The sequence below is a fragment of the Protomyctophum bolini genome (assembly GCF_963924005.1).
Source record: "Protomyctophum bolini genome assembly, chromosome: 6".
NCBI lineage: Eukaryota > Metazoa > Chordata > Actinopteri > Myctophiformes > Myctophidae > Protomyctophum > Protomyctophum bolini.
The window spans coordinates 13865444-13881460 of record NC_137867.1 but is presented as its reverse complement, the minus strand read 5'-3'; the positions used below and the strand labels follow the sequence as shown (position 1 = coordinate 13881460).

Genomic DNA, 16017 nt, shown 5'->3' with positions numbered 1-16017 from the left:
GGAAGGTAGCCTACACTGATCAAGACTTTTGTTGCCCCCCCCCCCCCCCCCCATGTTACTGCGATTGAGACAATGATCAGAATCAGATATGTGCGCATAATCATCATCATCATCATCATAGCGAGTTATAAAGGTTTAAAGTCACAGACATTGACAGGCAGATATAAAAATAAACATAAATAAATTATTATCATATACATACTACACACTGAATGAAAGCCCTGAATGTCTACTTTTGGGAGGAAAACAAATACACGTTGATCCCATGTACAGTTTGTCAGTAATTGGCTATTGAATGCAGCTTGCGCCCAGAGAGAACTTTAGAGAAGGCATGGACCTGAAGAACTATTATTCACAAAATAAGGCCTATAGCGACATGTACATACTATATACCGTATGAAACAGAAGACTCTCTGCTTTCATAAGAAAAAAACGAATACTGTAATAATAATAAAAATCACACCCCTGTGAAGTGAGCAGTGCAATGTTGCACTGCTCACTTCACTTCACTGCTCGGTTCATCGTTGGCATCCAGGGAGTGTGTGTGCAAAATTTGGCATCGACCAGGTTCAAGGTCAATGCCTGACAGCACAGCGACGACTTAGATCATTCCCTGGTTTTTCCAAGCTCCACAATACAAAGGTGGGCGGACAGGCCAGTGATAACAGGTGCAGATAGTACTACCATGACAACCAGAAAACATTCTCCTACTGTACTGTATGTCTCACCTTTCCTCCAGACGAATGATTAATGAGACACTTTTAGTATTCTGACTATTCCCTGTGACTCATACAGGAGGCTCTTTCAGTCTGTTCCTGATGATGTGCTGTCTGTTTCAGGTCAATGAGATCTACCATGACGAGTCGTTGGGCGCCCACATGAACGTCGTCCTGGTGAGGATGATCATGCTCGGCTATGCCAAGGTGAGTTCCACTGCTCCATCTCATATAGATAGGTAAACCTTTACCCAGACAACAAATGAAGGAGAAGGTTAGAGCAGACTCCAATAATGCCAAAGAAATGTTCAGTCGACTCCTGAAACACACTGGGTTAGTATAATTGCAGCCTTGTGACAGCTGCAAAGAGCAGCATGAAAAGAATGGTACTCGAGCAGAAATGTTCATGGATTTTGAATAACAATAACAGCACAGACAAGGGGCCTATAGGCACACTTTAGGTTAGAAATATGTCACATATTGCTTTACACTTTTTACGGCAAGAAATATGTCACATATTGCTTTACACAGCGCAATCAAGTTGTAACGTATAGTCTATGAAGGGAATAGGCTATTATTTAATTGTTTTTATGATGGTTTGCACTGCAATGACAATCATCTGAAATATGAATGAAAATCTAACGTCTGCCCGTTGCGGAGAGCGCACCAATCCATTTTTGTAGCCAAGACCACTGACATTTAACTAAGGCATATCTCGCTCATTTCTGGAGCGTTTTTTTTTTTTTTTAATTCTATCTCACAAACTAACAATATCATCACATTTACTCACAGGCATGGACAGCCCTGCATTCATGCGTATCTCTTATTCCCATTACGAGAGAGAGAGAGATTGCCCATAGATATCATATACTGTATACATTATATAGGGTATATATAAGAAAGGCCTTTATATGTGATGTCTAATATTGCCCAAGCATCTAAAAACGTGTCAGAAAAAGTAAGAGTCAGAGCTAACGTATTAATACTAGTCAATGATGAATTGCAGTCTGATTGGTATCATAGTAAAAACGATTCAACGAGAATGCATTTGAATAAGAAAAGCGTATTGGACAATAATTAGCTGCTTGTCAGAAAAAAAACCTATAAGGATCTGGATCAACCTTGGATGAAAGTGTGCTGAGACTCTCTGCACAGAGAGAGAGAGAGAGAGAGAGAGAGATAACTTGAAGGAAATATAGGCCTATCACATTTCACAGTATATAATACCATTATCACAGGGATGCGTGGGTCTTCATTCCGCTCGAACATACCTTGAAATTATATCAATTCAATGGAGCGCTTTATTTGGCATGAGAAAATGTTCACTTTAATATCAACTCAGCTGAGAGAGAGAGAGAGATATACATACGCACTGTTGTAAGTGCTGTTTGCCGGCTTTCAAACAGTTCAATGACAAACCCACTGATGCACCCATTCTATGGGTGTAGGTTTACGCAGGCATGAAGAATTTCAATGTCCACAAGTTGCATTCATTTTGCTTTGCTTTTACTGGAAATAAAGTGCATAATACAAACATTTACTCATTCTTCTGTGCTACTGGTAAAAACCATGTCTCCACGTAGGTGCATGAATTCTCCCCCCACACCTGTCCATAATTAAACCCTAGGTCTGTGCCCAAAACAATAAACCAATTAGCCAATTATCTACATAATATTCACTAAACTAATAAGGCTAAATAATAACAGAAATAATAATCAAAAACAGTTAAATGGCTTCTACACGCACCAAATCCTAATAAATCATGTATGTTAATTTTAGGGTGATAAAATGCCTATTTATTGAATGTGTACCCTAACACTCTCTCGCTCTGACCTACCCCACCCCTGCAATGATAGAGTAGACTAGGCAACGTGCATCAGTGAAAAGTACAGTATAGTGGATTTAATTATGTATTAATGCTTTTATCTCACGTCAATTGTAACATCATCCGAATAACAGATGCTATATGTATAAGAATACATAGAGCATCTGTCATCCGGATGATGTTACGTACAATCGAGGTTATGGTAGGCTACAGTAGGCTACAGGTTCAACAAAGTTTGGCTCAGACTGGAATCGACCCCGTTCTAGCCTCGGTACCCAGGCTTTCATTTTCGTCAGCGCAAAACTTGACAGCCTGGGGGGGGGACGGGGGGGGGGGGGGGGGGGGACGCATTGGCCGCTCTGGTCTAGAAGTGGGAGTCAACCCTTCCGGGTGGGCGTCGCTCCAAATGATGTGACGTAGTGCTGCACTAGAGGAGGGGGAGAGGAGGGGGCTCACGGACAGATCGGTGAGATCCAATCAGGGCGTGCGCAAATATCTGCCGCGACCCGCCCCTCTAGACCAGAAACCTAACACGTTAGCTCAGGCTAATCCGGTTCTGGCTGGTACAGCCAATGCATGTACGTGGTTTTCTTTTTTTTATAAAGTATATTTATTGGGTTTTTTTAAAGACAAACAGACATTATACAACAAGAACATAATAAGAAAAGAAAACAAAAACAAAAACAGCTCAGGCACAACACTATTATAAATAAAAAGATTGAATATACAAAGACATGACAAGGACAATGAACCATAATGACAAGTGGCTTTTGAATTTTGATAGACTCCCAATCAGGAAATACAGTACATATATTAAAAAGGCAGACAACAGTTATCATAGGCACAAAGTAATTACAACGAGAGACCCATGCTCCACTCAAAGGCTGCAACCGCCCCCCCCTCAGGCGGCAGAGCCACCGCCCCAAGAAGCGGCCCCGACGCAACGCATCGAGGCCCCTGCCCGGGCGACCATGTACGTGGTTTTCTGTGATTGGCCAAGCATTCATTTTGTAGTGTCTGGACCTCGATAATTGGGCGATATCCTTGGCGCAATCAGTATACGAGCACTTGTCTTTCGACGGCAAGGTCATGGGTTTGAGGCCGGGCACGCCAACTCAGCGTATGAGCAGCATGGCTTGACTTTGTGCGGAAAGTACTGGGAGCTGATATAAGGTGTTGCGCTCCACCTCAGCATTCCATCTCTCAGAGGTCTAGCGCATTGAAACGGGGATAGACTCCCGCACCCTGGCTGATACCGACTATAATAAGCCACAATAAAATCATCTGTGTTCGTAGGCCTAATGCTGCTTGTAACCAGGGACGAAGAGTCTGTGGCGGCCGGGGGGCCAGGGCCCCCATGAGGATTTTCGGGGAATTCCTAAACACCTCTTGGACCTCTCCCCCGGCCGTCCAAGAGGTGTTAAAATTGTTGGGTGCGCACCCAACCGCACTGAAGACAGTCAAGACACTGTCCAACAGCGCCCTCCCCTGGCTAAACCAAGCAGCAGCAGTGGTTGTGGCTGTGAGTGCGGGGGGCGAGGCGGCACGGGCCCCCATGAGGATTATGAAAACTATTCGTCCCTGCTTGTAACTCTGGCCCGTAAAGGGTCCATATTGTTCCTATTTTTTCACTCATGAATGCAACTATTATTCTGTTGCATTGCTAAAGGCTGCTGTTGGGACGGGAGTTGCATGCATCTAAAACGTGTCTTCTCTTGCCTTCCTCTTTACACCTCGCAAGTCCATCAGCCTCATCGAGCGAGGCAACCCGTCACGGAGCCTGGAGAACGTGTGCCGCTGGGCATTTGTGCAGCAGAAGGCCGACCCCGAACACTCGGAGCACCACGACCACGCCATCTTTCTCACCCGCCAGGGCTTCGGTCCCACTGGCATGCAGGGTAAGATGATGATTGGAGTTCTTCATTAGGAACAACCCCTATTGCAGCGTCTCGTTTTCGAGGGTGTCCTAGTAAGACACAATACAATGAATACATATTTTACAAAAAAAGAGAAAATTAAATTTGACAAAACAAACAAACAAGATGACAAGATACAAAGAACAAACAAAATAACAGAACACAAGTAAAGAGTATTACACTCCTAGCAAGCATATAGAGCATTAATAATTGATCAATCATTATGCTGTATTATGTATTTAAATGACGGTCGGTTTTATCAAAGCTTACGCTTGGATCGGCTGTTAAGGAACAATTGATAAATGCCACGTTGACATTATGCCAAAACCCACGCTGGAATTTAAGGCAGAATTTACACTCCATTGATAAATGAGGGCCCTAGTCCTTGCATGGATCCATCGAAAGTGCAGCCTAGTTAGTTAGTTAGTTTGTTTCATTTATTGTCCACGTGTAGAAATTTGTCTTCGGTCTCAACAACAGTAAAAAACAAACATTTACAACAACAGCAACAACACTTACACAATTATTTTCTCATGGCATAAAAGTGCAGGACAACAGTGGCATTTGGGATGAAACAACTCTGTTGTTACATCCAACTGAAAAGTTGGATACCTCTCGATACAGATTTACCCAAATGCAGGGATAACTTGTTATCAGTTAATAATAATACAATCAAAAAATATATTTCCTTGGATTCTTTGGATCATTATAACTTGATTTTCACTTTTTGAAACTCCTCCTACATATTTTTCTCAGTTTGACGTTTTTTTCTCTTCCTTATGGGAATTTTCTTTTAAATTCTTGTTCCACATCAAAAAGAGAGATCGAGGCCCAATCTAATACAGGACATAAATGTATTGATCTGGCCAGATTTACTCTTGAGTTCCAATCTGTCTCCATTGGCTATGACAAGGTCCACTTGACAATTTCCATAATGTCCTGGAATAATTGATTTTGAACCAGCAGTTGCCTGCTCCATGCCACTTAATAGCAGCCCAGGGCTTAATCTCACATTGATGGCACTCAAGTGTGATGGGAACAGCTTGGAGCCTTAAGAGCCACAGCAGCCAAATCGAAACAATAAACACATTGTGACATGTACAGTAGCCTACACAATCTGTTTATGGAAACCTTGTATGTCCAGAAGAAAGAACCTGTGTTCCAATGGATCCAGTAGAGCTATTATTTAGCTAATATCTTTTTATTGGTTAAATCTTTATTAAACGCACAGACACACTTTACCACTTTCACTTCAATAGCAAACATATCAGATCTACAAGCTTGCGACACATTGTGAGCTTGTAGATCGGTTATCTTTCCTACTTTTCTGAGACATTGCAATATGACCATGTAGGGCGCTCAATTGCTTTGCATCAGGGCCTGCAGGTATTGGCATACACCACAAGGATGGACTCACACATGTCTGAGCGTCTCAGCTAGCTTACTGTATGTTCTCTTACTGTACGTTCCAGCTCAGGGCTCAGGCAGCTGTTTTAGAACCCCCCCCCCTATAAGTATAGCAGATCTGAAAGCCCACAACGCAGAACAGTGTAACACGATGTGAGCCTTGTACATTAGTTGTTTTTGTTTGCTACGCATCACCTGTGCGGAAGTAACGGGAGTGTTTCTGGGGACATCTCCCCCTCCGCATGAAAAGGAATATGTCCGGGGCAGGGCCACCCCTTCTGTCAAGTAATTGTAGTGGAGTAAAAAATACAAATGTAAAACTACCTAAAATCTCTATTTAAGAACACTACATGAGTAAATGTACTTTGTTACTTTCCACCACTGAACATTTACCCCAAAGATGGAGGAAGGCAAATGGATTGAGCCGTCACTCGTATTGGCATCCACGGCACAATCAAGCCATTTATTGAGTGCAGGCTTGTTCCGGTGTAATATGGTCTTGTTACAGGTGTGTGTATGTGTGAGGCCTGATTTATACCGGAAATAGCCAATCTGGAAGCTCATGACCCGTCGTGCTGCGATGCATGGTGAGCTTGTAGATTGGCTGTTTTTTGGTGGCGCTGGCGTGCGACAAAGTATAAATCACCCTTAGAATGATATATAACCCCCTCTGCCACATCAAAGCCCAGCCAAATCTACAGTACATGGAGGCAAAAACAAATAACAAAACACCTGCATCCTTGTCGATGTGCTGCTTAGTGTCTTCTGGAGACTGTCAACAAACATAATTCCCTCATCAAGTTTTCGTTAGGTCTTCGAGCCACAAAAAAGTCATCGGGATATAATGTGCTCCGCGGCTCCCTGTAGAAACGTATTAATCAAAAGCAGAATGAACTTCAGTGCAGTCTGTGGGGAAATCATCCAACAATCACTTATTCCACAGGGTTTTCCTCCACTTCATTGCTATATTTTGATCACATCTGATAAATGAATGTCAAAAGCACCACAGGGACATGAAGCGTCCCTATGTTGGCTGCATGACATGGTTTGAAATGAAATAATTTTTAATAACTGCCAGACGAACCGTTTTCACCGTTGATGGAATTCTATTTATTATTATTTATTTGCTATGCTTCATTGATGTTGACCGATTTGAGAAACATTCAGGATTTGAGGTACACACACACACACACACACACACACACACACACACACACACACACACACACACATGCACGCACGCACGCTTGGAGAGAGAAGAATAGGCACTGGCAGTTGTCACGAATAGTGATTAACGTACTCAAATTGTCAGTAATAAAACGTTGTGTCCCTCAACACCAGTGCTGTTGTAAACAGAAGCAATGTGTGAGCAGGCGTGCGCAGGGTGACTGACTGTCAGAGCGGAGAGGTGATTATTTTATAACTGATAATTATTTTTACGATTTTGTAGCCCCTTTTATTCACCTGGTGCCAATTGCCTTAGCTGTAATCTTGGGTGCTACTCTCCCTTTGCAAACCTGTGGAGTGCCTTGAACTGAGCTCATGCTTCCTTCAATGCATAAGGAGTGACTCATTTGTGTGCGTGTGTGCGCGCGTGCTCGTGTGTGCGCGCGCACGTGTGTGTGTGTGTGTGTGTGTGTTTATGTGGGCGTGTATGTATATGCATGCAGTGTGTTGGGAAGGTGAACTGTGTGGGTGTATCCCTTACGAAAGGAAAATATATGTACCAATATATTATTTGAAATATATTGTAATATATTGTAATATATTATTTGTCCAATACATTTTCCAATATATTATATATTGCAAATACATGGAATAATATATTGATGACACATATATTATACAATATATTATATATGCATGTAATATATTGCAATATATTGCAAAATACACCAATTATTGCCGTTTTCCATATATTGCAATATATTGAACATGAATATATAATATATGAGTTTATATATCCCCAAATATATGCAAATTTATATGGATAAATATAAAACAATGTATTGCGATTTATATGGTCACATGTATTGGTAAATATATGTAAAGATATAGTCACAGATATATGTCACATGTATGTTCAATATATGGTAGAATATATGTTAAATATATGCAAAATTATATGAAAACCTACATTATATATATGGAGATATATATGTTTAATATATGGTAGAATATATTTTAAATATATGATTTATTATATGGAAACCTACATTATATATATGGATATATATGGTAGAATATATTTTAAATATATGCAATATTATATGGAAACACACATTAAATATATGTAGATATATGTTTAACATATATGGTAGAATATATGTTACATATATGTAGTTTTATATGGAAATATACACGTATAGATATACCTGCAATATATGGTATAATATATAATATGTAAACATTTGAAATATATATATACATATATTCTAAAATGTATGCATGATATATGTATACATATACGAGAACATGCACATACAAAGTAAACATTTATACTAAGACAGACTAATGGGTAATCTATCAAAAGCCACCTTTATTTTCTTTTAAGAAAAATACAAAATATAAATTAAAGCAATGTCAATGACCAATGTCCATTTCAAACGTTCAGCAGTGCAGTTATAAATAAAATATAAATAGAATATCTTTAAACAAAATGCACAAAAAATAAATAACTGCAGATGTGAGATGCAAAAACAAAACCCTGAATTGATAATGGATAAGTTCTTTCTCTTTTTGGGGGCAGTCATCGTCTTAGATGTTTTGTTTGTTTCGAAAAAGGTATCGAATTACCGGTAGTACAGATATCGGGAGATTTCAAATTATACCCAGCCCAAACTGTCCAATATTGTCTAGTAGTAATTGTTATGTAGTATAATGTAAGTATATACGAAGCAAGTCACAAGATTTCAAGATTCCAGACTGACCCCAATGTTGGATGAACTTATCCATTAAAAGGACCACTTCACCACTGTTCAACCTATCTTCATATAATAGGTCCTCACTAATAATCATGAAAGAAATTGCATAATTCTTTTCTACTCTGTCTGTGTCTCATAGGAGGGCTGTGGGCAGTTCAGAAACCGTCCTCCAGTCACAGTGACATCATCGATGGGGAATACAAGCTAATATAAACTGCAGGCTTTCTAGTCCTGAAAAGGAAGAAAATGGAAGCCATCTAAACATTTTTGTAAAAACATCTGCCTAATGATGTCACTGGAGGACGGTTTCTAAACTGCCCACAGCCCTCCTATGAGACACAGACTGAGTAGGAAAAAATCGTCCCATTTTATCATGATTATTAGTGAGAACCTATCATATGAAGATAGGTTGAAAAGTGGTGAAGTAAATTAATATTAACAAAATACGTAGCTTCAATTGGCACTTTCAAGGAACAATTTCTTTTTCAAAACATCCAAGACCTTTTTTTAAAAAACAAACTTTCAAAGCAAAGAAATAAATTGCAAAAAGAACAGTCCTTTTTCTAGGTTAACAGTCCATCTTGATACTTCACCGATTTAAACTTGGTGCGGAACAAAATACAAATTAAACAAGTGACTTATCTTATAACTTCACACTCTTTTGTTTCACCTGGTGCCTAAGCTCGCAGATTCTGCAGTTGATGGACTTTTTCACATCACCTTCCTTGGCCGTCGGAAACTGGTTTAGAACAGCATCTGTAGAACAGAACAATGATTACTCTCCCCCTCCTCAAATCTCCCTCACCTCTGCCCCCCCCCCCCCCACACACACACACACACACACACACACTCACACTCTAGTTCCCTCTCAAAAATATCTCCCCACCTGGCAGGGATGCAATCAAATTTGGAAAGCACCAGCTCTGAGAACTATTTACCGAGTAAAGCCTGAATTTTGACTGGTCGAGAGGTCGAGAGGCTGGTCGAGAGGTCGAGAGGCTGGTCGAGAGGCTGCCAAACGCTCAGCCAAACGCTCAGCCAAGGGATCCACCTTGCTGGCCCCTCCTTTCAAATTTGATATGAGGAGGACATCCACCTCGAAAAGCCCCAGTAGTAGGACTCGTGCCATCCCATTGGCGGTGGTTGAAGATTTTGCCGTCTCCCAACAATGCGCGGAGATGGTGACTGTTCCAGCCTTCCCGATTTTCACCTTATGTAAACAAAATAAATGAGAAAAAAAAGATACAAGGAAAATCACCACAAGCAATAGAATGCAAACAAGGCCAAAAACAAAGAAAAAACAATTAATACGTACTTGTGAAGGTCTGCTTGGTGTGTGGATCAGTTCACCTGGGCCATCACTCTCAGCATCAGGGATGTCCTCTTTGGTTGATCTTCTTCTTCCGTGTGATGCAGAAAGATGCTCTGTTCCATCAACATCTTTGTTGATGGATATGAGCTTCCTCACATCAACCAACAAAGGAGGAATTTCTGAGAAAAAAAATGCTACAAAATTATACAGACAGCAAACATCACAACACATCAGAACAGGAACAATTAAGTGATAGGACAGACACCCCATTTTGAAAGCAAATATTGATTTATTTTTGTCATGTTTTGAGTAAAACATTTAATTGTAGTCTCATTTTAGTAATCTGAAATTGTGTTTGTCTAGTATTAGTTGACTAAATATCATACAGTTTTAGTCTACTAAATCCACAGTTAATTAAGTTGACTAAAATGTATCTTAGCAGGCCTGATTTTCACTGAGCTACATGTCTTAAATAGCAGATCTACAAGCTCACATGTGTTGTGAGTTTTAGAATCACTCAGTTCTAAATGGATTAAAACCATTCCATATACAGTAATATTTGATTACATAATTAATACTAGATACTTGCCTTTAACTACCATGCTTCTTAGTTTGGCGTTCTCTCTCTGTAAGGCCTTGATCTGGCCTTGCAGGTCTCTGGTGTTTTCTTGGCTTGACACTGACAGTTCTTCTGAACCGGGGCTGAAGAGACTGTCCTCAGACAAGATTTCCTCCTCCGCCTGTCTTTGCGCAGCAACTTTGGCCTTTTTCTGTAGGGCAAAGATGTTATTTTATATTATTTAATCAATGATAATCCTATACACAAAGTATGCCTAATATAATGCTATCAATCTCTGCTGTTTAATTACCAGTTTGGGATTTCCAGAGCCAGACTCTTTGTCACCACCATTATTGGAATCTTCTCCATCAAAGTCCAGGTTTTTTGCTTTCCTCACCCTCTTGCCAGGATTTGGTACGTCAACTGGGTAAAGTTCCCGTTCAGCAGCTTTGAGCGTAGCCTCTTTTTCTGCATTAAATATAGATTAGGATAGATTAAAAATCAACACCATTGTGCAAATATGCAGTGGTGGAAAAAGTACTTTTTTAAACTTTAATAAAAGTATTAATATGCAAAAGTACAAAGGTGTATATACAAAAATGTACAGTAACAAAAGTAAAAGTACTAATTATGCAGAATGTCCCATTTAAAGTTTTCAAATGTATATTTGTGTGTGAGTGTGTGTAAAGACCGACTTGCCTGCTAATCTAAGAATATCAGCCCTCTCAACCGGCCATCCATTAGGAGGGTTCTTGCGGCCTGGCGCACGGCACTCCACAAGATAGGTCCTGTCAATTTCAATTCAAATGAGCTTTATTGGCATGAGAAAACATATGTTTACATTGCCAAAGTACAATAAAAAAAATACAGTTGAAAATGTGGAAAGTACATACGTACAGTTGGAGGGGGTACAGCATTGTGTAACCAGAGCAATGTCACATTGCATCATTATACATCTTATAGGGTATAAAGCTTTTTTGAAACAAATAGCAATTTTTTTGCAACCATTTTGGTACAGATAGCAGCTTTTTTTTCTCATGACTATTTTAATAGTAGTTACAGAAAAACTCAGACGTGTTTAAAGGTAGCAGCTCTGTTTACATGTGCATGTGTACAGATAGTAGCCCTTAGCGTGGTTGTATTCCATTGGATAACCTTATTTTGTTATCAACAGTTCACAAATCTCGCTCCTGTGTATGAGAGCATTTTGTCATTGGTCATATAGTTTCAAACTCACCTGTCAGCATCACCTCAAAATCAACTATCCAGCTGGTTGGAATGACGCTGGTTGTGTTCTTGTCGGGTCCCATCGCCCAGCTAACAAGGGCAAACCTTTCTGTCATACTTTTCTTGTGTTAGTGCAATTTAAAAATGTTTGTTTGCTAAAAGTTACCGCAGCCGTGTGTCTCCTCCGTCTCCTCACTCTTCAATGTGTAACTCGCGCCAAACTCTGACGTCAGACAACAACTCTCGCTCATGTGCATGCGCGAAACACATCCGTGTGCGATGATTGGCTGGCTTGAAGGGCAAAGGGTTCAGCACATGCGCAAGTCGCGCACTAAGCATTCTGGTCGATGTAGTCCTAATGTAATTAGCACTGCTTACTGCTAAATACAGTAGGACTACATCGACCAGAATGCTTAGCGTCTCAAGGAAGGCAGCGTCTCTGAATCAAAAACAATACAGAGCACTAGAGCAGTCAGCAGAAGTAGAGAAAACATCGAAAATGGACCGAAGAAGGAAATATATTCTCCCGACTGTTATGGAAAAGAAGGTTAGTCTTTGTTTTCTTGATTCACATGATAATGCACTGTCTATCTACGTAGTGTTGTAAAGTAAAGTAACTAAATAGCCTGATTGAATGCAGCTGCCTGCGTGAGCTGTCAGCTGTAACACTGTCTAAACCAAACTATCTGTCTATAATGTTAGTTTAGACTAAACTAACATTATAGACAGTCTGTCTAGTGCCTGTTTGCTTCAGGTAAAACTCATATGAAGGGAACATGGTATATATCACTCTATCTATCAACAATGAGTAGCCTATGTAAATTAAGTGTTTAGTTGAACAATGTATACTTTAGCAATACTTTAAACTTCAGCAAGTATCTGGCTTATAGCCTCTTAAACAGACACTTGGCTCTCACACATTTCAAATGCTTCAGCCTGTGTCTGTATTGAATGCTTGGAAAACCTGGTCAAAACAGAAAGGGAAAAAACCTCTAAACCCGATACAGTACATGTGATAAAATCTGTGTTTAATCTGTATAATTATAGTAAGTTAATCAAGATGTTGTATTCTTATTTACAGAACCTAAATGCCAATACCTCTCTCTATGACTCCGACAATGGCCCTGAAGATGTACATTATGTCACTCCTGATGTTGTAAGTATAGTGTACAATACAGTTCACGTTCTATTTTATGTTAATCATCTTAAGAACTAGCCATGTTGCACTTTAGTAAACAATCTAATCTATGTGGTCGGCAGTCGCCGGTTTCTGTTTCTAATAGGTAACTGATGATGATACTGAGCCATGGACTCCTCTCAGTGGACAACAACAAAGTGTATCAGGAGGAGCTGAAGTCTATGTAAGTTAACTGTGTGTTTTCTATTGTTAGTTTTCCACATCCTCTCCTCACCTAGTTCACTTTCTTTCACCACACTTCCCAATTCCATTTCATCCTCACTGATTGTTTTCACCTGTTTGATCCCTCACTGATGGTCCTCATAGACGTAAGAAAGATTAGACATCACATTGACCATGTACTGTACTAGCTGTGGCTGTATGTTATCTTAGTTTACACCTTGGTGTGTGGGTGTGTGTGTGTGTGTGTGTGTGTGTGTGTGTGTGTGTGTGTGTGTGAGATAGATATCCAATCAGATTTTTTTTCTTCTCCATATAGAGCCCGTATGATGACTGTGGAGATTCTATTCCCAGATGTCCTACTTCCCCGCTCTTGTTTGAGGATGAATGTTCCACAGAGAGTGAACCTCACTTCAATTTCAGTAATTTCAGTCAAGCTTCACCAAATACCAGTAACTTTATTACTAATGACTTTGATGACAGTCTTGGATCCATTATTGGAAGTGAAGAAGAAGATTCAATTGTATTTGAAGATAGCCCTGATCAGTCAGTAAATGAGGAATCACATTTTGGAGAAGTCAGTCATGAACAGTTTCCTCTGGAAAATGAAGACCCCCTTTACACTGGTTCAAGACTAACCCAAGCTCAGAGTTTTTTACTTATACTTTCATTTGTTTTGAGACACAGCCTCACAGGCATGGCTCTGTCTGATCTCCTAGATTTGATCAATATTCACTGTCCAGAAAACACACAGTTAACCTCAAAGTATCTGTTCTTAAAAGAGCTGAAGCCAGTAGAATGTCACCTACAATGTCACATATATTGTCCAAACTGTGAGTACTACATCGGTGACCAGTATAGTGAAGGACAATGTGTTGTATGCAACACTTTGACATCATATCGGGTCTGCCTCCTGACCATATGCATAATGTATATCTTGGTGTGGTTCGACAAATGGCAAGCATGTGGCTGGACAGTGAGAATCATGAGAAGCCATATTACATTGGCAATAGAGTAAATGAACTTGATGAACAGCTTGCAATATAACAAGAGTGCCCCGATCTTTTCAGCAAAGGAGATTTTGGAAGGCTAGTGAATGGCAGAACTGGTTACTGTTTTATAGTATATTTGTGCTAAAAGGAATTCTGCCCCAGGCATTTTACAACCACTGGTTAGTCCTTGTCACCTTTATGTTCATTCTTTGCAAGGACATTATAACAACAGAGGACGTAACAAGATGTGAAAAACTTGTTGTAGATTTTGTCAAACAATTTGAAACACTGTATGGAAAGACCCATGTGTCATTTAATGTACATTTATGTCTTCATTTGCCTGAATCTGTCAGGAATTGGGGACCTTTGTGGGCTCATTCTGGGTATATTTTTGAATCGTATAATGGTGAAATACTGAAAATGTTTCATGGCACTCAGTGTGTTCCTATACAGATAATGAAACAATTCACGTATAGACAAGTATTGCCTCTTTTGAGGAATGATGCACTGAGAAATGCTGTTCCTGAATGCATCCAGCTATTTAATAACTTAACTGGACGAAAAAGACTGAAGCAGTTTGAAAGAGTAGGCGATCAACTTGTTACCCTTGGTTTACATTATTCTCGAAAACTTTCTAGTGAAGAGACACTGGTCATGAGAGAGCAACTTTCAGTCACCACGGATACAGTCCTGAAAATATTCAGACGACTTCTAGTCAACGGGGAGCTGTATTACTCTCAGGAGTTCACAAGAGTAGTGAAAAGGAACAGTTTCACTGTGCTGTTGCAGAATGGACACATCATCACTGTATACTATTACATTGTAGTAGTGCAACATGGTGACAGAAAATGCTTTGCTATTGGAAGATCGTATGACAGATCACATAGTACGCTGATTAATGTTGAGAATGTAGTTGGTCTGAAAAGGGAATTTCGGGGCAGGAAACAGATATTTGATGTGACATTGTTCAAAAGAAAATGTATGCTAAATGATCTGCCACAATATGCAAGCCTCTATGCATGTATACCTCCAAGATCCAGTGTGGAGGATTGAAAATATAACAGCAAAGAACATTTCAATTGTCATGAAAAAAATCACACCTATGTGAAGTGAGGGGTGCTCGTATCATCGTACATCATCCAATACAACTAAAATAAATATCAAATTAACATTAAATAAGCCAATTTGCTCAGACACATGATGTAAATTATCCTTGCATTATCAATGGCATTTAATGTTTGTTAGGGGAAAAAGGGTCACAAGAAAGCCGATTTGCTCAGACACATGACTTAAATTATCCTTTCATTGTCTATGGCATTTAATGCTTGTTTCAATAAACTTGTTTGTGTAATGCAGATTATTTTGTCTTCAATGTATTTTCTTTAGGCTATATAGCTATGCTATGCATGGTCCATGTATATGCTATGGTTGTTTATTTGAGAAGAAAACACTTAATATAACCATATATGGTACAATATATAATCATACATGGCACAATATATGGCATATGCATTTATTGCAATATATTGGAGCATATAAAGTATATATATATCCATATATGGTACAATATATAACATATATATGATACAATATATAATCATACATGGCACAATATATGACATGCATATATTGCAATATATTGGATCATATAAAGTCAATATCTAACCATATATGGTACAATGTATAATCATACATGGCACAATATATGGCACATGCATATATTGCAATATATTGGAGCATATAAAGACAAACTTATATGTAAAAATATATTGCCCTTTTTGG

The 16017-nt window shown here is 39.4% G+C and overlaps 1 protein-coding gene and 1 long non-coding RNA gene across 3 annotated transcripts in view; both read left to right on the top strand.

Moving 5' to 3' along the window:
* Positions 1 to 16017, top strand: part of adamts3 (ADAM metallopeptidase with thrombospondin type 1 motif, 3) — a 177578-nt gene that overhangs the window by 112088 nt on the left and 49473 nt on the right. For both annotated transcript variants that reach the window (XM_080766756.1, XM_080766755.1), the window contains exons 6-7: positions 840 to 923; positions 4283 to 4439. In XM_080766756.1, the coding sequence (XP_080622882.1) occupies positions 840 to 923; positions 4283 to 4439 (241 nt within the window). The remainder of the gene's footprint in view (positions 1 to 839; positions 924 to 4282; positions 4440 to 16017) is intronic.
* On the top strand, positions 12318 to 15524 carry LOC308317619. The gene is made up of 4 exons (XR_013964276.1): positions 12318 to 12433; positions 12968 to 13042; positions 13147 to 13247; positions 13563 to 15524. It is a non-coding gene; the product is annotated as an uncharacterized lncRNA (long non-coding RNA).